At 42.0% G+C, this 26,710-nt stretch overlaps 1 protein-coding gene across 3 annotated transcripts in view; it reads right to left on the bottom strand.

Moving 5' to 3' along the window:
* The window catches only part of EXOG (exo/endonuclease G), a 56,744-nt gene that overhangs the window by 7,302 nt on the left and 22,732 nt on the right, over window positions 1-26,710 (bottom strand). The window contains exon 6 of one of the 3 annotated variants that reach the window (XM_037847471.1): window positions 11,620-13,537. The exons of the other annotated variants lie outside the window; for them this stretch is intronic. Coding sequence (XP_037703399.1) covers window positions 13,076-13,537 — 462 coding nt within the window. The 3' untranslated portion in view covers window positions 11,620-13,075. Of the gene's footprint in view, window positions 1-11,619; window positions 13,538-26,710 lie in introns of those variants that run through there. 3 annotated transcript variants of the gene reach the window in all.

The following is a 26,710-nucleotide window of genomic DNA, read 5'->3' as shown; positions in this document are numbered from 1 at the left end:
GTGAAGAAAAAGTACAAAGTTCAATGAGTAAGAATATGCAGGGCATAGGGGTCAGGGAAAGCCTCTAGGACATGGCATCTGAGTTGACCTGAAGTGGGGGCTTCTAGAAGAGGAAACAGCAGACGTGAAGAACCTGAGGGGTAAGGGATGCGGCCCATTCCAGGAGGGAAGGAGCCCACGTGGCTGGACCCAGAGAGTGAGGGAGTCAGCCTGGAGGGTCCAGGACAGGAGTCTGGACGTGGCCCTGAGGCACTGTGGAGCCACTGGAGGCTTAACTTACAGCTTTTTGATTATGGGGGTGGGGGGATTGGTTACTAACGGGGATGGTATTTTAGAAAGATCCTACCATCTGCTCTGAGAGAAAGGTTTGTGGGGACCAAGAATACATGAGGGGAAATCAGTCAGGAGCTTGCTATGGGGGAAGATGATGGTGGCTGGGACCAGGACAGTGACAGTGGAGAGTAAGGAACTTGGGAACTATACAGGAGGCAAAATCGGTAGACAGAGTGCCCAAGAGTGGGTGAGGAGACTCGGGTCTTGGCTAGGACAGTGGGGAGGTGCCACAAGAGGCCTTCTCAGGTCACCTCCCCAGCCACCCTCTGATCTCCTACACCTGCCCCACGAGCATCTGGAAAGCAGGATGGGTGATCCGTTGGGAGATCATTCTATGTAAGAACTAATTCTAGGTCCCTTCTCCCCTGATGTTACCTCCTAAGTCTACCATGGGCAGCATGAGATTCAAAAAGAGCACGTTCCCAGTACATGCTTGAGGCTGTGCATATAGTAGCCAGTGATGGGCAAACATTGGCTTCCCTGGTCATAGTGTGTGAGCAGCTGTGTGAGTGTCCCCCAAGCCCAGAGCACAAAGGGGCCTCAACCCACTTTTAACTTTTTTCTATTAACTAATTAAAAATTTATATGACATTTCAAGTTCCTCCCTCAAGGGTACTTTACCTTCTGTTTGGCTTGACATGCTGAGCCCTCTGTCTTGGGGCTGGCCCCTATGAAGCTTGTTACTGCAAAGGAGAGGCTAAACCTGATTATAATTGTGCCTGAGAGTCTCCCCCCTGAGTGCCTCTTTGTTGCTCAGATGTGGCCCTCTCTCTCTCTAACAAAGTCATCTTGGCAGGTGAACTCACTGCCCTCCCCGCTACGTGGGACCTGACTCCCAGGGGTGTAAATCTCCCTGGCAATGCAGGATATGACTCCCGGGGATGAATCTGGACCCGACATTGTGAGAACATCTTCTTGACCAAAAGGGGGATGCGAAATTAAACGAAATAAAACTTCAGTGGCTGAGAGATTTCAAATGGAGTCAAGAGGTCACTCTGGTGGACACTCTTAAGCACTATATAGATAATACTTTTTAGGTTTTAATGTATTGGAATAGCTAGAAGTAAATACCTGAAACTACCAAACTCCAACCCAGTAGCCTTGACTCTTGAAGATGATTGTATAACAATGTAGATTACAAGGGGTGACAGTGTGATTGTGAAAACCTTGTGGATCACACTCCCTTTATCCAGTGTATGGATGGATGAGGAGAAAAATGGGGACAAACCAAAGAGTTCAAAAGGATATATGATGAAAAGTAATCCTCCATTCCCCTCTGGACCCTTTGCCTCCTCCCCAGAAGCAACCACTGTTAAGTTTCTTCTGAAGATTCTCTATCCTTGTACGAGTAAAGATGAGAAATGTGCACTGCTTGGACCTCCTTCCATGTCAGTAAATATAAATGTACCTTACAAAAAAAAAGAAAGAAAGAAAAGAAAAGAAAAATGGGGACAAAAACTAAATGAAAAACAGGGTAGGATGGGGGGGGATGATTTGGGTGCTCTTTTTTATTTTTATTCTTTATTCTGATTCTGATTCTTTCTAGTACAAGGAAAATGTTCAAAAATAGATTGGGGTGATGAAAGCACAACTATATGATGGTACTGTGAACAATTGATTGTACACCAGGGATGATTGTATGGTATGTGAATATATCTCAATACAACTGAATTTAAAAAAAAAGGGCTTAACAAAAAAAAAAAAAAAATAGGGGATGGGCCAGTTTTAATGTATTATGTCCCCCAAAACACCATTATTTTTGATGCAATCTTGTGTGGGCAGACATATTAGTGTTGACTAGATTGTAATTCTTTGAGTGTTTCCATGGAGATGTGAACCACCCAACTGTAGGTGATAACTCTGATTAGATCATTTCCATGGAGGTGTGGCCCCACCCATGCAGCATGGGCCTTGATTAGTTTACTAGAGCACTATATAAGCTCAGACAGAAGCAGCAAGCTTGCTACAGCCAAGAGGGACACTGAAGAACACACAGGAGCTGAGAGAGGAGCTGCAGCTTACAGAGACATTTTGGAGACGGCCTTTGAAAGCAGACATTTGCTCTGGAGAAGCTGAGAGAGGACAAACGCCCCAAGAGCAACTAAGAGTGATACTCTTGAGGAACTGCAGCCTAGAAAGGAACTTCCTGGGAGAAAGCCATTTTGAAACCAGAACTCTGGAGCAGACACCAGCCACGTGCCTTCCCAGCTAACAGAGGTTTTCTGGAGGCCATTGGCCATCCTCCAGTGAAGGTACCCCCTTACCTTGGACACTTTATGGCCTTAAGACTGTAACTTTGTAACCAAATAAACACCTTTTATAAAAACCAATCCATTTCTGGTATTTTGCTTAATGGCGGCATTAGCAAACCAGAACAGGGGCTGAGGGTATGGCCAGCATGCCTTGTCACTGTTGAGAATACTTGAACTCTTCACAGGACCCAGTGCAGGCTACCAGCAGACTGTATCACTCCCTGAAAGTAAGTGAAACCTATGGGCCCCCTACTTTGACGCATCTCTAGGTGACACTCCTGTGTATAACCACAGTCTCCCACTGGAGGCACAGGCCCAATCTCAGCAGAGCAGTCTCCAGAACTCCCAACAGTTCAGGGTCACACTGTGCTAAAGTCAGCCTCACCCCATAAAACACAGTTGGGCCCTTGTTGCAAACCTCAGTGAACCCCTAGACTCCCGAGGCCTTCGCTGTGGCCATCCGGTGCCATCACAACAGGTCTCCTTAATTTCACAGCTCAGGCAGCAGGAATTAGAAGTCTTTTTCTTCCCTCCCAGAGACTCTAGGCTCTCTATGCAAATCAACGTACTTCCTCCAGGGAACCAGCTTTGCCAGTATCAGGGGTCTCAAGAAGAGGAAGCCTCGGATCTCATCTCAAAAAAGTTAACCGACTCCAAGTGGGGGACCAAGGCTACTCACCCTACATGTGCATAACTAAGAAAGCCATTCAAGTGACCCTCACCAGACATAGAAGATCTGCCCGATACCTACAGACCAGCGGGTTAGCTGTACTAGGCACTAAATCCTCTGTATTGGTCCACAGAGCCTTGAGGAGGCTTATTTGGTGAGCAGACCTCCAACAGCAACCCCATTCCCAATCTCAGCATGGGCTTTTGTCTGAGTGCTTTCTATGCAGGAAATAGGAAAATTTCCAGGTGGAAATCTTCCAAATGTGTCTCCCCAATCACCTTGTCACCAGATTGTTCTAAGCGAAAACTTTCCCGTAAATTATCTTTGCCTTTGACTGTTCACACACAAAGGTCACATAGTTGTCTGCCTCTGATATCACACACAAAGTTGGGAAAATGGTTTCAGAGGTTCCCATAGCTGGAAACTCCAGAGGAATTCTGACCAAGAAAGGGCAGATGAGGTCATGATAAAGAGGGAAAGGAAGGAACGTCCCACAGAGAGACAGGGAAGAGGGAGGGACCCAGAAAGCTAGAGAGGAGAGGGGGATCTCTACCTGGGTCATCTTGCTCCTTTCCCCCACCTTCTATCCCTAAGGTACACTTCTTTTTAGAGTATTCCTCCTACCATCATATCCAAGGGGACAATAATAAAAATGGTCAGCTAGAAGCAATAACACACCAGTATCAATGAGCACATCTGATGCCCCAATCTTGATCCCTATATTCCATTCTCCAGTCTAAGAAACTAGGACTCCTTGGAGAAATGGCTGATCCAGTGCTGGAGAAGGGAAAATACAAGATGAGCCTGGAGTATCCTGTATGCCAGGAAACAAGAAAGCACACAAGGAATGATGGAGACATATCAAAAGACACAGGAGCCAATGTGAATGGGCCAACTAGTAAATTTAGAAGGAATGATGGAGTGGAAAATCATCCATGGATGAAAACTAGTGGATAAATGTTTAATGAGGAATATAGTCTCCAAGTATCTCCCCATTATTACTTATTCATCACAAATAGAAAATAGTAATTGTACAGTGGGAGAACTTGGTGGACACCACCCAAACCAAGTGATCAAAGATATAAGATCTCTAGAAAACGGGAAAATCGACATCATGTACCTCCTGATGTGATGCATTGCGGACACATCAATTTGTAGTAATCTTGACCCAAATTGCAGAACCTAAACTATTAATGAGGTAACATCAAACACAATTTGTAGAACATCATTCCACAAAATACCTGCAGTGTACTCTTCAAAAATGTCAAGTTTAAGAAACATAAAGAAAGGGTGAGGAGATTTCCTAGATTAAAGGAAACTAACGGGACATGACAACCAAATGTGATGGGTGACCCTAGAACAGGAAAAAACTAGACATAAAAGAGACATGATTGAGACAACTGATGAAATTTGAATACGGACTGTGGATTAGATAACAGTATTATATGATTGCATATATAAAGAGAGAATGATAAAATAAATGAGCTGGTGAGTTTGTATATAAGGCACACGGGAATTTCTTGCAACTTTTCCGTAAATTTGAAATTACATTAAAATAAAATTTATAAGAAATTATGGCCAACAGTTATATAGTGCTTACTCTGTGTCAGGCACTATTCAAAATACTTTGCATGTTCAAGGTACATGGTACTTTTACCAACATCCTCACCTTAACGTTACAGACATGGAAACTGAAGTATAGAGCAATTAAGTACCTTGCCCAAGCTCCCCAACCTAGTAAGGGGGCAGAGCTAGGATTTGACCCCAGGCAGCCTGGCTCCAGGCTCCCTGCTCTGGGTTTGACTCCAGGCTGCCTGGTGCAGAATGGCTGGAGCCTGAGAATCAAAATAATCTTCAGATCTAAACACAGAAGAGAGCCTTGCAGAATGCAGAAGTTAGTTCAGAGTGTAGCACCTTATTGGGAGCCTGACATGCAGAGGGAAGGGGAATGGACAAAGACCTCCTAACCTGGAGGGCTTCCTGTAGCCTCTGGCCCAGGCCTCTTTTTCTTACCCTTCACCATTCCCAGAACTCCAAGCTTCTGTTTCTCTCAGCCTCTAAGCCTTCTCTACCTCCACCTCCTTGCCTGCAAATCCAGAAAGAAGGGCTTTCTAGCCTTGACCTTCTGATGAACAAAGGCTGGGGAACTGAGAGGAAAGAGGATGGGCCCAAGCAAAGCAGTGGCCCAAAAGCCAAATGGAAGAGGATGACTGGAAGGTGACGGCCATGGACCAAGAGGAGACAGGGTGAGAGAGGGCCGGCCACTGGGGTGCACCTGGTGAAAGCACCGGGCGTGCCAGGCCCCAGCAACAGCAGTCACTGCCGGAACATGCCTGGGGTAGGGGTTTGAGGGTGGCCACCCTCCTCGGTACTTTGCCAGAAAGGACAGAGAGAGGCTTGGTCCCTGCAACCTCTGAGAAAGCAGGAGCCTCACGGGACAGAGACAAGGTCTCAAAGCCAGGGGCTGAGTGTCAGGGAGAATGTTTGGTTGGTTGGGCCTGTCCCATCTGGCGGGGATTTAGGGGTGGGGGGAGGAAGATGCTGACGTCTGAATTCACAAGTGGAGTGGACTCCCGCCATTACCCTCCATTACCCTCCCTGCCGAGGGGCCTGTCACAAGGCAGCCGTGGCTCACACCTGCTTATCAGGACTGGGGTGTGGAGAGGGTGTCACAGACAGGAGATAGGGCCGGGACAGGGCTGTCCACACCCGCCCTGCTCTGCCTCCCTCATTCACACCTCCTCAGAGGCCCCTCAGCCCACTCATCCCCTGCTGCCTCCAGCCTCCCCCAGCTTGTCTTCCTCTGCAAGCCACCCCCTTGAGCTGTCTTTTTCAAGGCATTGCTCTGCCCTGGACAGAGTTAAAAGACACCGAATGGGGAGGGACCCTGGAGACTGTCTCACTTTCACAGATAGGGACACTGAAGAGGAAGGAGATGCTACACACCTGGAATCACACAAGTACACGTAGGAGCCAGAGCTAGAAGGCAGGCCCGGATTCAAGACCAGAACACATAAGTGTGTGAGCCTCAGCCTGTAAACCCAGGGCCATATTGACGGGAGAGACATGGTACACGGAGTCAGGGATAACTGAGAAATGCCTGTTGATACAAGTGTTGGCTTTGCATAAGGACAGAGGGCACAAACACATTATACTGCCCTGGGCACCACTTACCTTCGATAAGATTCCCCAGGCCAGGGCTCTTCCATCTCTGCCCCCAGATTGGATTTCTCCTCCTTCTGTCTGGCTGGCAAAGGGTCAAAGACTCCTTCTGAGGTGGTGGGCACAGCCGGGCAGGGAGGTGAGTGGGGAAGCAGAGTACATAAATTGGGAAGCCAATGGGAAAATTCAGGGGCCTTCAAGGGTAGTCATATGCAACGAAAGCATTTTTCCTGAAAGGAACCAGCTGGGGTGCACAGAGAGAACAGGGCTAGGGCTTCTTGCTCTATGAAGTCCTCCACTCCTGGGCCCCAGCTGGGCCAAGGCCTCAGAAGTACGAGGGAAGCTCAGCAAACACAAGGCCACTGCCTGCCACTGTTCCCACTTCTACAGCCTTCAGAGAAATTTGGGTAGAAAGGACCCCAAGTATCACCAGAGACAGGGCATTTCATCTTGTGCCTGTGGGGGAACTGGGGTTGGGGGAGGGAAAAATCAGAACTAATTCCAAGATCCCTAAGCCCTGGTTTGGGGGTAAGGAAGAGGGTGAGGTTTCACATCTGCACACAGCTGGAAGAATTAATTTTAGCTCAGCTTCCCCCAGGAACAAACACAGAAAAGCCCTGGCTCAGCACACTCTGCCTGCCACCTTCTTGCTCCCATCTTCCCACCAGGCCAGGCTGCCTCAGACCAGAGTCCAGACCCTCCGCAGACTGATGCGGGCTGCCCTGTGAAAGGCTCTGGGAACCCAAGCACACTGCAATGCTTGGCACTCTGTGTCACCCGAGACACAGGCCTGCTCCAACCTCACAGCCAGGGCCCTGTCTCCTCTGGGAAGCCTTCCCCAGCTTTTCCCACTCCCTGTCCTCAGCTGGTATAACCGGACGCTGGTCCCCACCCTTCCTGGGTCCCCTATAAGAATGAGCAGATTAGGACTCAAGCAGGATAAGCTAACTTTTCTGACTCCTTCACACTCACGTCAGAAATCTCCAAAACATTTCTTGAGCACCTACTATTTGCAAAATACTGTGAGGCTCCAGAAAGGAATCACCTCCATTATGTGACTATAGGAAATTAGCAGGAAATCACAGGGCTACGATGAGTACCTGCATGCATGACTGTATAATAAGGCGAACTAAAATAAAGTAACTGCAACAACCTTGGGCAGTGGAGGATAAACATCAGACAGGGAGCCAGAATACCTTAAGTCATAAATTCCTGGAGTCTTTTTCCTCGTTTGTGAAATGTAAGGCAAAGTACCTATTTGAAGGGTAGACTAAATAATAAGCTCTGATGAATAAGCTCTTTGCAAACAATAAAACACTGGTCAAAAGGTTGGTAGAAGCACATTATTAAAAGTCTTAGGATTTGGAAAGAGACAGAGCTGTTCCCACTTCGTTCGCAGTTTAACCCCCACATTCAGGTCAGGCTCTGTCCTTCACCCTCTCAAGGCAAGATGATCCCCAAGAATTCACAGTCAATGGCTACCATTTATTAAGGGCTTACCAAGTTGCCTGTTATCTTATTCAAACGTCAAACTGTCCTGCAGGTCATCATCAACCTGTTCCCAGACAAGGAACCTCATTCAGGACAATGTCAGTTACCCAAGGCGCCCAGCTGGTAAGTGGGGAGATGGGGTGGGCACCCAAGTGTGACTCCCCACATACTGCAGGTGTCCTGAGCCCTGGCCCAGCCATGCTGGGGGCCTGGCAGTCTCCCTGTCTGTGACTCATAGGCAAATTGTAATGGAAATCCATTTATTCACTGTGAAATCATTAATTCAGCATTGTTTTTTTCTTTAAAGATATAAAAGAGAATTGAACTTTAAAAATATCAGGGAACATAATTGTAATTCATAAAACTTCTTTGTTGGGTGATTGTGTGAAGCAGATTACCATGTAAAATGAATTTCTTACATCTTCCTTGGCTCTGTCTTGTTCAATGTTTTTAACCAACACACTGAAGGCCTGTTTATCCAACCTGCAATCTCAAAGCTGGGAGGCATTAGCTAACACATCAGATGGTCAAATCAGGATCAAGAGTATGAATTTGTTTGAAGATGAGCAGAAACTATAATAAGAGGAAATCTTAACAGGTGGGCATACACATAATCCCACATCTGTGTTCCAAAAATTGGTTTTGTAAGTGCTTAACGGGAAAGTGATTTGACAGATTACAGAAAAAGACCTGGAGGGGTTATCTGGAGCAAGTTCCATTTGACGCAATGGTATAGCAAGAGAAGTGGCGTGTCTCTTGAGGAAGCCAACTGCTCCCCAGTCAATCCAGCACTGCTATCACCACGTCCTGAAAGCTCTGCCCAAATGTAGCTGCCATACCATGAAGGCATGTCAAAACCATGATGGTGGGCATGAAATCCAAGAGCACCTGAGCATGAAATGAGATGGCTGGGATGTCATTATGAGTTGCATATTTCTAAAGGGCTATCAAGTGGAAGTAGATGCCAACCTGTTCTGTGCAGCCTAGAATGGCAGCTAGGGCCAGTCATTGATGGGTAGGAGTTACCACAAGATTTCAGCTTAATTTTATGAAGCTCTACCATAAAAGAAATTGGGTACCTGGAGGCCCAAAGGAATGAGAGAAAAGTTCTCCCTTAGAGATACCAAGAAGCTCCAGGACCACCTACCTGAGAGATGACTCCTGCCTAAGGAATGCGTGTGTTAGGGAGGATAGAGGCCGAGTACTGAATAATCTGGATCCAAACTCTGGTTGATCATCCAAATCACCAGGGTTGCATCTTTAAAAAATATAGATTCCTGGCTGACATCAGATCTACTGAAGCAAAATCTCCAAGGCTGGGGATGGAGAATCTGTACTTTTTTTAAGCTTACCAGGTAGATAGTTCTAGATTAAAGGAGACTAGACCCAAAAACAAAATGCGATATATGAACCTTGACAGAAATCTGGATTTTAAACAAGTATAAAAGACATTTTGGAAACAATGAGGCAAATTTTAGTATGAATTGTTTTATCAAATGATATCGAATTCTTCATTTTTTAGATATGATAATTTGGGAAATGTAGCGGAATGTCCTTTTCTTAGGTGATGCAAGCTCAAGTATTAAGAAGTAAAATGTTGTGTCTACTATTTAGTGTTTTTTTTTTTTTTTTAATAGTTACATTTAAATGGTTCAAGAAAAAAAGTAAAGCAAATGAGACAGAATGTTGGGGGAAATGGCATTCATTTTACCTATTTCAACACTTAGGTAGACTTCGTATTTTTTCAAAATAAAGTCATGGAAAAAATTAAGCTACCTCTGCTATTCTGATCAAGCCAACTATGAGGCCCACTAAATGAGATAACCTCTGGTTCCATGAGAACCTGAGAACCTCGAGTTTGAAGTCTGAGTCTGACCAAGTTCTTTGTGGTTTACAGAGATGGAATGGAGTTTTGTGGCACTGTCACAGCTGATCTTGAGTCTTACAGTGGGGCACTAGGCCACAGTGACCCCTAGAGGTCCTCTGTGCACTGAGGGATAGACCAGCCCAGCCCCTAGGCCATCTTAGCATATTCAGGAACACTCAACAGAAGCCCGTCTACCACCACGTCTCCACTGCCCAGAATGATAAAGGGCCCAAGTCAAAATGTAGTTCCTCCCTCTCTGGTGACCTGAGGGTCAGTCCCTCAAGGTGGAGCTGGGCTGGAAGAAGAAATGCTAGGTCCCCTTACAGACAATCTCCATGAATGAAGACATCTAGAAAAGTAAGCCAGACTGAGGGACTGGGTTTGGAGGCCGGCAGAAGCAGGAGCTCCTTGCCTGACATGAGGCCACCTGTGATCAGCTTCATCAGAATGAGATAAAATGAGGAGGAACAGGAGGCAGATGGAGGTGTGCTGGGAGGAACCAGCAGGGGGAAGGACACAAAGGATAAAGGTAGGATGGAGTGAGCAGGGAGCACTCAACCTGGGTGCAGAGATGGGTTCAAAAGCTTGAAAGGTTGTGCTGCTGTCAATGACACCTACCTACTCACAAGGATGAGGTCAGAGGATAAACAGGTGGCATGACAATACTCTAAAGCCCAGGCTCAGGAACATTCCAAGTGCAGGGCTGCAGGCCAAGCTCAGCTCTGCAGGAAGCTGTGCCCTCAGGATCAGACTGATTCACTCCTGCTGGGCTCTATTCAAAGGCCTGAAGGGGGCACAGATATTTTCAGTTGTCTGAAGGCCAAGGTGGGAAGAGCAGAAATGCCAGCAGATATTTAAGGGATGGCACATCCATCCTCTTACCTTTGTGACCATAAGTAATGTGTAAGGTCCACTTTGCTGCAGCACAACAATATTAGTGAAACAGTCTCGATCCAATGAACAAAGAGCCTGGAGGCAGCAGCAGAGGCCCCTAAACTGGCAGTCCCTCCAGAGCAGCCTTTCCCTCAGACCAGGAAAAGGGAGGTACACTAGATGGTGATCTGCTCAGGTTTGGTAATGAGGTGCTTCTCTGATGGGAGGGACATACCTAATGCTAGAGAAAAAACCAAGACACTGCTGAATTTAAGCCCAAAATAATCAACAGCCACACTGAGGGAAGTTGAAGTAATCTGATCCAGTGGAAAATTCTAAGCTCTACCTAGAATTTACATTTTAAAGTTTGTCTTTGGAGAACTCTTAATAAAGTGTTGAGGCAACAATGCAAGCATCACTGCTGCATGCTGACTAATTTTTACATTTTAAAATGGGGAGATCCATTTTCGTATTATAAGCATACATCTCTACTTCTCATAACTAGGTAGCATTTTTCCTAGGAAATAAAAATTAAAGACACTTTAATTTATTCATCTAAAACTCAAGATTCTGCACCATCCAGGTGGAGAAGCAGTAGTGAGAAGAGCTTGGGAAATAACTCCAAGCTGAGGGTGGTTCAGGGAAGCAGAGTAAAGCATAGGGACAGGCCTAAGGGGAGCGAGTCCGGGGCTTGCCTCTAGAGATGGGCCATAGCTTCCCAGGCCCCATCCCAGGACCATTCCCTCAGGCTCCTGGAGAAACACCTAAGCCCCACCATCACCTCACCGAGAGAGAGCAACAAATTTTTTGGTCACAATGACATTTTGGCTCTTTATCCCCTGAGAAGAGAAGGACTGGCACAAGCTAATGGGGAACAGTGTGATAAAACAGAATGGTATTAATCAGTCTACTGTGTTCTGACCCCCCAACTTCTTTCTCTTTTACCCAAATAAAGGAACAGAACAAGGTCAGTCATCATCATATTTTTATCTTAAAGCCTTGGCATTTCTGTTAGAAACAAACACAAAAACACCACAAAAATTGTTCCTGTAATATCACTTGTTTTGAAAGACAGCACAGTGGTAAGACACATTTAGACAAGTTTCTATGCCCCCAAGACGTTTCACTGCCTATACTTATGATCCCCCATGAAGGGATTCTGTATAATCCAAAATCTAGAGATGTGGCTCAGAGAAGCAGCCACTGTTTCCCCCAGAAATGATAACTGTCTTTGGCCTGAAGTACCACCTACTCTATGCTACCCAGGAATGCAAGAGGAGGCACAAAGACAAGCAAATCTTGAGCTGGTGACTCTGTGGGCACAGACCCTTCTTGGGAACAAAAAGTTCATTTGGAAAACAAGGAACACATCAGTTTGGCACCATATAGTCACTTATAAAAAATGCATACCTGGAAGCAAGTAGGGGTTCTGACAAACCTCACAAAGCAATTCCTCTCACTTTAAATACTTGGCTCTGTGATTATTTCTTCCCAAAAAGCTAAAGAGGTTTCATGTCAGAGGCCATTAAAGTGCCTTTGGCTCTCCTGGCAGCCAAGAAACCAGGTCCTTCTTACTAAGTAGGCCCCAGGATCAAAGGTACCCATGGAAACAGGCATGTATTTCTGAGTCAAAAGTCTCCATCTCAGGAAACAGATTTGAATCTACCTTATGCTGTCTTTTCTTCTCTTAGCCCTGTGTGCCTCATACTTGCTGTGTGACTTCTTTGGAAAGGTGAACTTTGGGCAAGTTACTTGAGCTCTCTAAGCCTCAATTTCCTCACAGGTAAAACGGGGATGGTGGTATTTACTTTATAAGGTTGTTGTGAGATAAAACATGTAAAGCAGTGAATTTAGTATACAGAACACGCTAGGTGAGCAGAAAACGTAGCTGTTGAGTGCTTCTACATAGACAGAAGTAGAGGAACGGCAGGTCCATGAGAGGAGAAACAAGAAACAAATACAGTACGTATGGACAAGGTAATACATAGAGGATGTCTAAAAGCCATCTCCAAGACCAACTCACATCTTAAGGGAAAGAAAATATACAATACTGGTTTCCAAGAAGGCTGAGCAGAATCATTAAGAGAGAATGCATGATTTGGAGGCATAAAAATAAATAATGCCTTCACATACTATACAAGCAAAGGGACACAAACACCGTGTCATCTTGTGCATTTGGTCCTAATGTTAACTTGACACAGAAGATCAGTCCCGGATCTACAGGTGGAGCAGCTTCCTTAATAATTAGTTCCCAAGTCAAATAAAAAACTGCCCCCAAAACTGCAGACTTTCATCTTTTGGGGGGAAATTTAGTCTTAAATTTAGGATTCCATCATTTATTTAAAGCAAAGCCACTAAAATATATTAACCTGAAGAGGGTGTGGCTGCTTCATTACAGATGATATCACACATTTTCTAAGATAAACACTAGGGTGGCTTTTTCTCCTGGGCTCCTGACTGCTCCGCAGCTTTGAGTTCCTCTAGTTTCTTCTCATAGAGACTGATGAAGTAATCATCTGGTTCAATCCCTGCTTTCTTCAAGTTTTCCATGATCATTTCAAGTCTTAGCACAGACCGGGTTCCCGCAATCTTTCTTGTGCTCAGGTACAGAGTAAACTCCTGGAAACTCAGGAGCTTACAGGTATCCACAGCACAGATATTCCTGATATCTTTAGTTCTATCCAAAAGAGGGAAAAACACCAGTCCTGATAACTTCTCTAACTCCCGGAGGCTGACTTGGAATTCAGTTAACTGGGGTTGGAAGCCAATGGCCTTATTGGGCACCACGAAGGCACCTAGCGCCAGTGGTTCAGTAGATACCGGGCTTCTGCGTGCCAGGATCACCTTATAAAGGTGTGATGGGACTGCCACGTTGTCCTCGCCAATGACCTAAAAGCAAAGCAGCCATGTTAGCAATGCTAATTTGTGCCAGCAGTTCCATACGTCTCCTTAAAAGACACAATAGATGCATTTCGGAAAATGTCCCTAAAGCTACCCAACCCATCCCAGTGAATTTGAATTCAAATGCCAAAGGTAAAAATAAACCAAGATACAGATTGACAGAGAAGATGTGTATCTAACAGGTAGATTCTATGACATTCTTTAAAGTAATGCCACCCCAAAGAACTGGGGTCACATTTTCTGCTCTGTTTGTAGGACAAAGGAATGCCATGGGTTTTTTCAATGGACAAGAAAAGCTTGTCATTTCCCCATTTCATCTCATAATCAGAACTTCTGGTGCTTTAAACATTCAAAGGTCAAAACTGCCAGCTTGGGCACCCCCAGCTCTAGAAATAAAAATATGGCCTTAGTTTATCAAATTCACTAGGGAGCTAAACAAATAGCCTTTTGAGAAGCAGCCAGACACACCACATCAGCATTACTATCTCTGGAATCACCTAGACTGTGGCTCATTTTTAAAATTAAATTAAGTAAATGTAAATGCTGTTTGCTTAGAGTTTTGCACACTCTTAGGCCGGCTATTAAACACAGAACTTCTGAATGTGTCATCAAATCAAATAGTTTGGAAAGGTATCCACACAATGAAGAAGACCGAGTCAGGGTCAGCCTAGAAAACATAACTTAGTTGCCTGTGTAGGTTGGCTGTAATAATGAAATAACATTATTATGAAACCTTTTCAAATTTCCTTCCAATTGGTTTAAAAGCCCTATCTGTTTTCTGAAAAAGAAAAGCTGAACATCCATTTCCTTAATGGTCCCCAATAAAATGACATAATCCAACTAAAATATACTCATGGTGTAACTGCTCCTCCCAGGCCTTGCCTTGGTAAAAGTGGTATTCTTTCCAGATCACACAGCTCTAACTGCTGCAGGATTCCCTGTTGAGAGCCAGGATAAGGCAGAGGGATGAAGGCCACACAGGATTCTTTTTGGCTTTTCCCAAGCTCCTACCTACATAGCACACAGCAAAGCCTTTCGAATTCCATGCCATCTGCTATCTGTCACACGTAGAGGTTCTACTGCCTAAGACTGGCTGCCTGGAAGATCCGTCCACAGAAAGGATCTCGGTTCCTTTGTAAATAACTGTCTTTGAAGTTACTGAAAAGGGTTGGTCAGGGTGCAGTTTCGAGTGAAGCTTATGACATTACTCAATCTAGATAGAAAAATCTACCCTCCTCTCCTCCAACAAGTCATTTATGCAGCTGGGGAAATAAGCATAATCTTCAAAGCAAAAAAATATATGCAGGTTAACCCTACAGAAGTCTATAATTAGGCCACAGATCACCAACATTAATTCAACAATGCAACTCAGAGATCCTGTGCCTGGCACTGCTGGAAATACAGAAAGGTATAAGCTTTAAAGAAAATGCAATTGGTGCCTACTCTCAAGAAGCTTACCATCTAGAGGGGCAGCCAACACCCATAGCCTTCCTCACAGGCAGAATGTGGTTAGCTGCCAATAGAGTACAAACAGCACTAGGAGGTGCAGGGGAAGTTGAGATCCAGAACTGAGGGTACAGATGCAGCTGAGCCACAGTTTACCGAGGATGGGGGTGAGGGGAAGGTACTTGGTGGAGGGGAGAGTCGCGTGTCAAACGGGCTTGAAGTGTTCCAGGCATTACCTGGGGATTCAACAGCAAAAGCAAATTCTTGGTGCCACCTGGTGGACATTCCCCGTTACTGCAGCACAGTTCTCAAAGAGACCAAGTATAAGGAGCCTACAAGACCATTCACTTGATTATTTCCTCTCCTCATGGACTCTTTGTCTACAAACAAACGGCAATTACTTGGTCATGCCCATTTGCTGCCAACTAGAGTTTCTAATCAGGTTCAATAAATTCCAGCCCAAAGTAAAGAAGCTTGACATATGACTTTATCTCACAGAAATATACAATTTCTACTAGATTTTTCAAAAACTGACAATAGCTAGAGAACTCCAATACTACTTTTGAGAAACCTCATGGATGCAGAAATTTCTAATTGGAATCACTATATTCATATTAATACCTATTATATTCCTAAAATACTGTTGTGAAATATTGATTCTTCTACAATATTTTAACAAAAAGGGGTAAAATACTATCCCTAGAAATAATGAGAAAAATGAAAACTTAGCTACTCACTATATTCTCTGAAGTCTACTCTATTCTCAGTAAGGAAACATCTCCAACCTAAAACAGGGACTGATCCTATTTGAAAATTCAGAAGATTCCTTGTTTCTTCCTTGAATTTAAGATGTACTTAAAAAAATAACCATTATAAAATATTCTGAAGCTAGCTTCTTTATAGACAACTCAACCTGTGTAGTAAGTTTTTCCCACAATTTGGAAAACTGGAAAACTTCCAGAAAATATGTTTCTAGAAACTACTAGGGTACTGAGGCAGAATGGTTCAGTGGATTGGAAACCCAAAGACCTGGTCAAGTTCTGACTTCGCCGCTAAGCTGCCAGTCACATCCACCTGTATCTTGTTTCCTCATTTATAAAACAGGTAATAAAAATCTCCATGCTGCCTATCCCAAGAATTGTTATGAGGATATAAGAACACATTAGCTTAAAAAAAAAAAGATTTTAAAATCTGCAAGACGTATGTAAGAAGCTATTTTTGTAGTGGAGGCCATTCAAAAGATACGGACACAGGTGCATTTGGTACAAAAGATGGCTCTGCAGGAGAATGGAGAAACATGGGATCAAGCAAAAGTAGACCAGTTAAAGGGAGACAATGGGTTTTTTTCCAAATGTTCAAAACCTTTACCGCCCCCCCCCCCCAATGGCATCACAGAACCAGTGCTTCCGCCCCCCTCTTCTCTCTCCACTCCATGAGGTCTCTGCTCCCTGGGGACACTACTGCTCAGACCCCACGTGGGCTGTCGGCACCACCTGGAGGCAGCCAGCAAGCTCCCTTCCAACCCACTGGGTTCCCTTTGTACAAATGATGCCCCAAACAAAGGACTCAAGGACTTAACATGAGCCAAGTCTCCAGTATCATCAGTAAATCAGCAACAACCCTCTTCATATAAAATTTAGGTATAAAAATATTTTACAAAGGAAATCCTCACTGTTATTAAATTACCAAAAGGCACTAACATTAACTCTTGTCAAGGTTGTAACAAAAACTAGAAATCAACTGGGAATTATTATAAAACATATCTACCATAGCCATAAGTGCACTCTCTCACAACTTGAAGTTAGTTTTCTTACGTACCAGCTGGCCTGAATTTGTTTCCTTACATCTGCGAGGCTGAAATGACCATCTGTCCCCACTCACCCCCTACACACGAACTGGGCCTTCTTACTGACTCTGAGACCAGCACCAAACAATATCCAAGCTAAGCCGGCCCATTTATAAGGTCATATATACAATAATTGTGCCTTAAATGAAATATTAAGCAGGATCATGAGAAAAAATATGCACCTCCTAAAATCAGATAGATACATAAGGTATTTGATTACATTCCCTTGGTAAGACAAAATAAGAAATTCTAAAAATAAAATTGCTGGGACAAATCAGAAGATCAGTCCCTTAAAAAGTCACACCAATCAAGTGAAAGAAACCACGACAGTTTAGTAAATAGGGAATCCATCCCTGAGAGTACAGGAGGAACAAGAAAAGTGAGGGAGCTGCAACATGTGGGAAAGTCAGTAGGAGTGTGGTCGAACCCCTGTGCTATCTGTGAAGACTCTGCAGATGCTTGTGCAGTGGCTCAAACTCTGGAAAACTATATCTCACTGGAGTACCTGCTCTGGGCAGGGATGGGAGCCTGCCAAGTCACAGCACAAGAAGTGTCATCTTTTCAGACTGTCGGTTCTACATAAAGATTTAGGGTGAGGGTAAGGAGAAAATCAGTAAAACAATCTAAAACACTTGTTTTTTAATTAAAACTAATAGATGTGGAAATAAACAAAACATGGGCCTAAAGATAAAACAGGAGACTTAAAAAAATAATCCCTTATCACTTCAGGTGATGCCTCAAGATCCCTGGGAGTATGTCTTCAATGTCCTCCCTAAGAGCTGGTGAAGGTTTGGAAAGTGCTGCTAGAGAAGGAAAACACAGACTGTTAAATACTTCTATCATTACCACCACCACCGAGTTGTAAAATCTGAAGCTCACTGTGTCAGGTCTATTATATTGTCCAGGGCAGAATCTTCAGGTATATTTCATTTGTCCAGAATCAGTCTCTTCTTGAAACTGGCACATCAGAGAAAGCACAAGGATGACCTCAGCTAAAATAAAGGGGGTGATTCTGATTAGAGCTGTCAGGTGACTCACTTCTGATAAAATCACTGCTACTTATCTTCCCTCAGGCTAACATTCACTCAAGTCTTAGGATGTTGTGATCCTTTCATACATATTCTAACAGACATTTCTGCCTAGCTATAAGGAATCCTCTTCTTGGCCCATTTTCTGTTCTGATTTTTGCATGCTAGCAAATAACACTTTTAACTGCTCCCCAGCCACACCATCTTTTATTATCTGCTAGCCTTAAGCTTTTGTATCCCTTTACTGTAGACTCTGAAAGCTTCAAAGAACAGTGCTGAGATTGGCAATTCTCATACAAATCAGTCAGACCCATGTTTGGATCTCACCTTTGACAATTAATATGTGACTTGGACTTAACCTCTCAAAGCATCAATTTCCTTATCCATAAAAGAGGATAACCAATACTTTTTTGCAAGGTTGTTGGGAGGACTCCACATGTCTGGTATATACTGCCCTCAATAAAAGCTAGTTCCTCCCTTTGTGTCTTTCTAAGTACAAACATATATATGCTTCATCGCCTGGAAAGAAAACTATCCCCATTTTCACTGGATACATCTCCTAACATAAGGTTCAGAGTATAGTTGCAAACAAGCAGTAAATATTAAATGGCTGCATCCCAAGCATTCTGAATTGCCATATATAATTGCAAGGCATTCCCTTGGAAACAGGAACTCACAATCCAAATCATTTGTTGTTTGAAAGGACTATTCTCTAGGATTGGGCGATGCTGTGTCTCCTTTCTCGGCATCACTAATGGACATCATTTTTCCATGTTTCTTTTATTATTAATTGCCTACTCTTAAACGATCCTGATTGCTAGAGTAACCTGAATTTTTTTCACTGGACATTCAAGGTTTCTGCCACTGGCTCCAATCTTCCCTTTATTATTTTTTTTATGATCAATTTATTTTTAATTTTTTAATGCATTTTTTTGTTGTGAACTTTAACATATATACATAACTGATAATTTTCAAAATACAATTTAACAAGTAGTTAGAAAGCAAATTTCAAAGAATGTCATGGGTCACAGTTCCATAACTTCAGCTATTTCCATTATTGTAAAATATAACATACACACAGAAAGGTTAACTTTCGATGTGCAGCTCAACAAGCAGTTATATAGGTAACTTCAAAAATTGTTATGGGTTACAGTTCCACAGTTTCAGTTCTTTCCTTGTTATGCAATATAGGGTAAATACAGAAAGGTGAAGACTTTCAAAGCAGAATTCAACAAGTAGCTATCAAGTTTCAGTATTCTTAGACCTTCTTAAATCTTATTTTGTTTGTTGCTACCCTTTCCTCTCACTTAATCTCTTTCTCCAACTTCAGTGGTGTCTAGAAGTGAGCACCCTAACTTGTTCATATTGAAAGGGGGTGTCGACAGTATAGGGAAGGGGGCTCCATCTGATTGTTGTTCTTAAAGAGGCTGTTGCCTCTGGGTTTTAGGACTTGTCTGGCATAGGAACACTCTGGTAGATTTAAGTTTCTGAGAGAAAACTGAGTGTATCTTTTATAGAATCTCAGGTAGTGACCTAGGTATTTCGGGACTACTTTTAGTAAGGACATGGTGTACTGTGGCCATTTGGGATGTCTAGCTGGAGCTTGCATAAGAGAAGCCTCCAGGATAGCCTCTCAACTCTATTTGGGATCTCTCAGCCACTGTAACCTCAGCTTGTTACCTTTCTTTTTCCCTCTTTTGGTCAAGTAGGCATTTTCATTCCCTCGCTGTCAGGACCAGGCTCCTTCCTGGGAGTCAAGTCCCACATCACCAAGGAGATTTATTCCCGTGGGTGTCTCTTCCCTTTATTTTTGCCACCTTCCCTATTTGAACACTCTAACCCAACTGTCTAAGGAGCTTACTGTTTCTCAGCATACATCTATCATTTCCTACCTTTTCCTTCCTCTTCTCTTGCCTAGCTTTGCCTCCTTCATCTGTTTTCCTTAACCAAATTCTTCCATATATATATTTATATATGTGTGCATACGTGCAAAATTTTGGGCCCAACTAAATTACTTAAAATGACAAACAAATTGAGACCAAGTTCCCAATTCAATTTACGAAAAGACCAAATACTGCTTTCATGCTGATACACTAAAGATTTTTAGGTTGAAAATTCTGCCTGAAATCAAGGTTGCTCTGAAAAATAATGCCAAATCTAACAAACATATTATTATAAATTATTAGTGAAAAAACACAAATATATAAAAGTAAATGTCAAATTTTAATATGCTTCTGAGAAAGATGAACAACTATAGGCCTTCCTAGGGATACAGATATAAAGTTGATATTCAACTTTACATACACATACATAACACACAAACACAGTCATCTGCTTTCTTTATGACCATGGTCTATGAATTCCCTTCTCAAAAAACAGGAATACAGAAGATGGAGAAGACCTTCCCAACCGTGAGCCTCCGAAGACAATAGTTTGTATACTATGCTCTTTATGACTCTCTCCACCCACTATAAAAGGCTAAAAATAAATGTGAACACAAGCAAAACAGCAGACTGAGCACTCAAGAATCAACTTGTTGTCCAGATCTTGGTTTCTACACACCAGTCCTCACTAAAAGGAACCAGAGTTCCTTGGAGAAATGGCAGATCCCAGAGCTCAGCCAAGAAAAGTTACAAGATGAGCCTGGAATATCACATTATGACAGAAAGTAACAAGTGCTTTAAAGAAAATGATGAAGACACATCAAAAGGACACGGGAGCTGATTTGAAAGGGCGCACACTGGCCAAATCTGAGACAATTTGAACATCAAAATGAATAATCACAATAAATTGGTTAAAACTCATTGAATAAAATAAGAATCACGAGTCAGTATCAATAATAAATAAGAATGAGAAGTTCTTCCTTAAAGTAGAAAGTCAACTAATAAATGCAGAAACAATAATAAAGTATCATCATTTGGCAACTATTACAGTAATAATTAATTCAGGCAAAAATCATCAATGGATGCTAAAACCAGAAGGTGAAAGTTTTAAGAAGAAAATAATAATACATGGTCTCCAAGAATTTCCCCAGATTATTTATTAATTTCAAAGGGGAAAATGGTAACTTAACAGTGAAGAAATCTGGCAGACACCACCTTAAACGAGTGACCAAAGTCACTATCAATAGGACAAACTGACATCGTGTGCCTCCTGATGTCATGCAATGAGGACACATTACTTCTATAGTATTCCTGCTAATCACAAGGAAACACCAGACAAATCTAAATTGAAGAATATATTACAAAACAACTGGCCTGTATTCTTAAAAGCAAAAAGGCTGAGGAACTATCTGTTTCATATTAAAGAAGAGTATAAAGACATGTCAACAACTAAACGCAATGAATGATCCTGGATTGGTCCTGGATCAGGAAAAAAAGATTTCATAAGACACTACTGGGGCAATATGTAAAATCTGAATATAGACTGCAATTGGATAATAGTCTTATATGTTAAATTTCATGAATTTGATAATTATACTGTGGTTATGTAAAGATGAGTTGTAAGGACTTTTATACAGATGGTCAGGTACGGCAAGGACAAGAGACACCAGAAATGTCTGAAAAAAAAGCTTATTAGTACTCAGAGGTCCTAGAACTGAGAGGAGTGGCATGCCTCACAGGATCCCACAGGGAAACCCATCAGGGGCACAGGCTCAACCATGCAGGTGGGGAACAGAGGTTACATTGCACCCGGGGACTGTGCCTATATAACGTTACATGGGTAGAGCTGTAGTGGTTGGTCAAACAAGCGCAGGGCATTGGGGAGTTTGAATTTCACCTTTGTGGGGGTGTGGACCCAGTAGGATGTGGGAAGGGAAAAGCTGTTTATCTTTATAAGCAGGTATCAGGGGTGGTCACCGAGGGACCTAACGGCAGCGTTGGAGATGCTGAGGTAGTGTGACAATGTGAAAAGCCCCTATTTTACTTTAAGTCACTACAGACAGAAAGGAGTATTTAGGTAAACAAGATACCTACAACTAACTCTCAAATGGTTCATAAAATAATACTAATGTGTGTATAAACATATACACATATATACACAATACATATATATATAATGAGTGAGGGTGGAGTGCAAATGTGGCAAAATGTTAACCAGTGAATCAAGGTGAAAGTTACAGGAACATCTTTTGTATTGTTCTTGCAACATTCTGCAAATCATAAATTATTTTGAAATAAAAGTTTAAAAAATATCAACTTGCTTTGCTAAAGATGTACAAAAAATAATGAATAAAAATTAAAGTGGGTTTCCAGTTCAAGATGGCAACCTGAGCACTGGTTTTTGCTTCCCTCCCCTCCTCCTTCTAGTTTAAAACAATATGGATGAAATGGAAGTAAAGAAGTATGAAACAGAACACAGTCATGAAAATACTGAGAATAGCATTACCAGATAAACCAAAGAAGGAACCAAAGCTTAGAGAGCGCACAGTTGGGGTTCCTACAGAAGCAAAAGACAGACTTTCATAGATGCTTAAATAGGCAAATGCTAAGTGGTCCAGTAAGTAATGGGTGTTAAAATCAAGACTGAGAAAACCATTTGTAGAATTACTGGGCAACTAGCAAAAGCAGCAGGCTTTTGTCCTGCCTCCAGGGGTGAAGCTAGAAAAATATTTTATAAAGGAATGGCTCTCAAACCTGATGATGTGTACACAAAACTGCCCCAAGGAATTTGTCATACATGCAGATTCCTGAGCCCCACCACCAGTTATAGAAATTTTCAGACAAGCAAGGACTCAAAGTTTATCAATCACTGACTCCTCCAAAAGAATTTGAAGATGTCCTCCAACAACACATAAAAAAAGGAATCCAAGAAAAAGGAAGGAGTTGGGGTGGGGTTCAGGCTATAGAGGACCTAACTTAGGAATTTAATGAAAAGAAACAGAATAACAGATGTGCAGCTGACTTAAAATGAAAATAGCTTACTGAGGATGGCAATGGCCTCCATGGCACCAAATCCAATGATCAGTTCTCAAATGATCACTCCCTTCCTGAAATGCTTTCTTCACTTGGCTGCTGGGACACTTCCCCTAGTTTTTCTCCTACCTCAAAGATTGTTCTTTCTCTGTCTCCTTTTCTCAATCTTCACACGTCTCAACCTCTACATGTCTAAGTGCCCCCAACTTCTCCCCCTCATATCCTGCCAATCAAAATGTCCACCTGGACATCATATAATCTCAAACTTACACAGTCAAAACACAACCCCTGATTTCTAGTCTCTACACCTGCTCCTCTTGGGTTTTCACCATCTCAGACTGAAAATATAAGTGTTATCTTTGACTCTTCCCCTCCCAATGTATCAGGTAGTCCCAATGGTTGTACCTACAAAGTATATCCTAAATCAGACCATTTCTCACTATTTCCACCACCACCATCCTATTCCAAGTCACTATTATTTCTCACTTAAACTACACTCCATTAGCCCCTTAGATGGTCAGCCTATTTCTATTTTTCTATTCTTAAAACACAGCAGAGTAAGATTTAAAAAAGTAAACCAGATTTTGCCACTATACTGATCAAAACCCTACAAGAGCATCCCATCTCAGTACAATTCATACTACCTCCCACTGCCTCCCTGACTCGCCTCCCTCTCCTCATTGGTCACTCTGCTCTAGTCACACTGGCCTTCTTGCTAATCCTTGCACATGCCAAGCTCATTCGTGCCCATGTGTTTTTGCACTTGTTGTTCCCTCTGCTTGGAAAGCTCCTCCTATGGCTTGCCCCCTCACTTCAGTTAGGTTTCTGTTCAATCCTGCTTCCTCTAAGTGACCTAACTTTTCTTTCTTTCTACCCCCACTACAATCTTTTACCATGCTTTATTTTCCTTCATGCATTTTATTTACTGTGTATTTCCTTCACTGCACATGAGGGCAGGCTTTGCCTTGTTTATTGCTGTATCAGAATCACCAAGAACAGCACCAGGTATACACTGAGCGCTTCAAAAATATTTGTTGAAAGAAAGGAAGGTAGGAAGGATAGTGGGGTTGGGGAGAAGAGGAACACAAATTAAAACAGTGTGTTAGCTCCAAGAACGATATCTTTAAGAAGAAACTGATTGACCTTAAAAAAAAAAAAAATGTATGTAAGGTTAAATGATCTGAATTAGAAGATTAAAAAATTATATTACACTTTTAAAAATAGCAATTACAATACACTGCCAACTTTACCTTCTACTTCTCAGTTTTCCTGCTGCTTACAGTAATACTTAGTTCTCAAGTAGCACACACTTAATCATACAGGATAATTTTTTTTTTACATGTCCTAATACACTACTTACGTACTCATTAATATATAAATGCTGGTTTTGTATTTTTAATAGACCCAGGATTGTAAACTCAACACCCACAAGAGCTAGACAGGAAATGTAAATGAGTGAAATGGGCCAGATGAGGACTAAGGTGATCTGAAGAACATTTGCTCAAATCTAAGGAGAAAGCTACTATTCTCTTCTTGTGAATTGGTATCTATAGCAATATATGCCAAGTGTAATCGAGTCATCTGATTTTTTTTTAAGAGAAGCTAAAATCTGGATTTATGTGAAATCACCCAATTATTAAATATTACCATTATTCAAAAAATAACTTACTGTGTGAGCCAAATAAAATACCTCTATGGGTTGGTTGTGGCATAGGAGTCCTTAATTAATAACCTCTGCTTTGGCAAAACACAGATCAAGTTATAGTTACTGGAGTATAAGTGCTATAAACCTTGATAATGTATAAGAGGTATATCAAGAAGTAAAGGTTTAAGTATATCATGTAAAGTACATGATGTAAAGTTTACCAACAAAAGAATAATTTATCATTCTTTATTCCAAGACATGGAAACAACTAGAAAAACAAGAAAACTAGACAGTGGGATTGGGAGTGAGAGACTTAACTTTTCATCTTGTATCCTTCTGTACTGTTTGAATTTCATTACAATATCATGCACTTTTACATTTCTAATGTGCTAAGGTTTAAAGTTTTCATTATCATGCACATAACGTTTCATAATAAAAAAGTTTAAAGGCTAAATTCAAGGCTCATTTAATGTTTGGCCATTATGGTTTCAATGCTATGAGGAAAGGAAATAGGAAGAATAAACCATGTTGTACATAAGCATCTAATTTCACAAATTCTAACATAATACATAAAATTCATGAAAATTTTACTTCAAAAACATTATCCCTCTAATGGTACTGTGAACAATTGAATGCACGCTCTGTATGACTGCATGGTATGTAACTATATCTCAATAAAAATGAATTAAAAGAGAAATAAATGCACCTATTGTAAATGCACAATTTGAAAACAAAACAAAACACATTATCCCTCTTTAGAAGACTATATAAATGATGCCTTAAAATTAATAGAAAGGCACCTGATCTCTTAAGTTCTGTGGATAAGAAAGGGGGAAAATTCAGCAAACCTTAGAATCACAGGTTTATGGACACACACTTTGGAACACACCAAAAACCCTGATCTTCATTTCTCATACTCCAAATTAGCAAGTACACAATTTTTTAAGGTACAGACTAGGAATGAGATACAAAGTTTGGTGTTTGAGTCAGCATTTAGTAACACCCACAACTTAAGAAGCAAAGAATAGCTCTGTTCCTTGCAAAGCCTGTCGAGGCAGTAGCCAGGCCTGTGACTTCAGTTTACCAGCACAAATAAAGTCACTCAATAAAAGCCTTTTGATAACCAAAACAGTAGCTTCTCCTAAAGCCAGATACACATGGGCTTCTGTAGCAGATTGGTCCATCAGAAGGCTTTCCCGACGAGAGGATTATGATAGGAAGCCTTTAATTTTCTCAAGATTTTGAAGAAAAGAACACATAAATACAAAGATACACAGTAAATAATTGGGGGGGAAGGGGAGAAGAATGTAAGTAGAAAGTGGCTAAAATATAATAAGAAATAAAAAAATATCAAGAGCAGAGTCTCAAGGATCAATAATAATATGTCATAAACTCAGAGTGATGACTCAGCAACTCTGCACCTGAGGTCTTCCCCTCGCCAACCCCCCTCCCTCCAAAAATAAACCCACAAAACAAACAAAACCTCACAAATTGGCCTTACCAACCCATGGATTCAGAAACATTGGATTTGGCAGGTTAGATTACATCTCACAGACCATAGTGACATAACACAATAATATAACGGGAAACTCAGACACAGGTATTACCCTGTACCTGACACCAGGTTTACTTGCTGAACTTACTAAGTTTATTCAAAGATAGGCTTCTGCTTATCTTTTTCATCTTATCTTCTATTCTAATGTCCTTGCTCTAGCTATAAAAAATCTGTGCTCTAGCCAGAGCTGTAGGCTATGCAAACCTCGGGGAGAATGGGGGTGCTAGGAATAGTGCATTGCAGGCCCTGGCTATAGCCACAGAGGGTGATAAAACAGCATTTCCTGAATTATTTGCATAAGAGCCAAAATGAAGAAGGATATTTTAAAACTGCAAGGTTGGTTTAACGTTAAGACTCTCTTTGTGTAATTCACTACCGTAAAGATTAAAGTAGAAAAACATGATTCTATCCAAAATTGACATCTATCTAAATATTTAAAAAGGCATTTGAGAATGCTGAACACTCTCAATAAAACCAAGCATAAGCCAGGCAATTTCACTGCTGAAAGCCTTCCTGAAACAGATAATTCCTATGCTATTTGACTTTTTGGAATTTGAGGCTTTGTGGCCTAAAATATGGCCAAATTGTATAAATGGGTACTTTTTACCTAATATTTGTCAAGAATTTAAAGAAATTTGTTAAAACCTCTCAATACTCCTCTAATCCTGTCAGTTTCTTTTTTTATTTACAGCAGTATTTGCTTTTATAAGTTGCTGATCCATTCA

This window comes from Choloepus didactylus, chromosome 1, assembly GCF_015220235.1.
Source record: "Choloepus didactylus isolate mChoDid1 chromosome 1, mChoDid1.pri, whole genome shotgun sequence".
NCBI classification, from domain to species: domain Eukaryota; kingdom Metazoa; phylum Chordata; class Mammalia; order Pilosa; family Megalonychidae; genus Choloepus; species Choloepus didactylus.
This window is presented reverse-complemented; position numbering and strand designations above follow the sequence as displayed.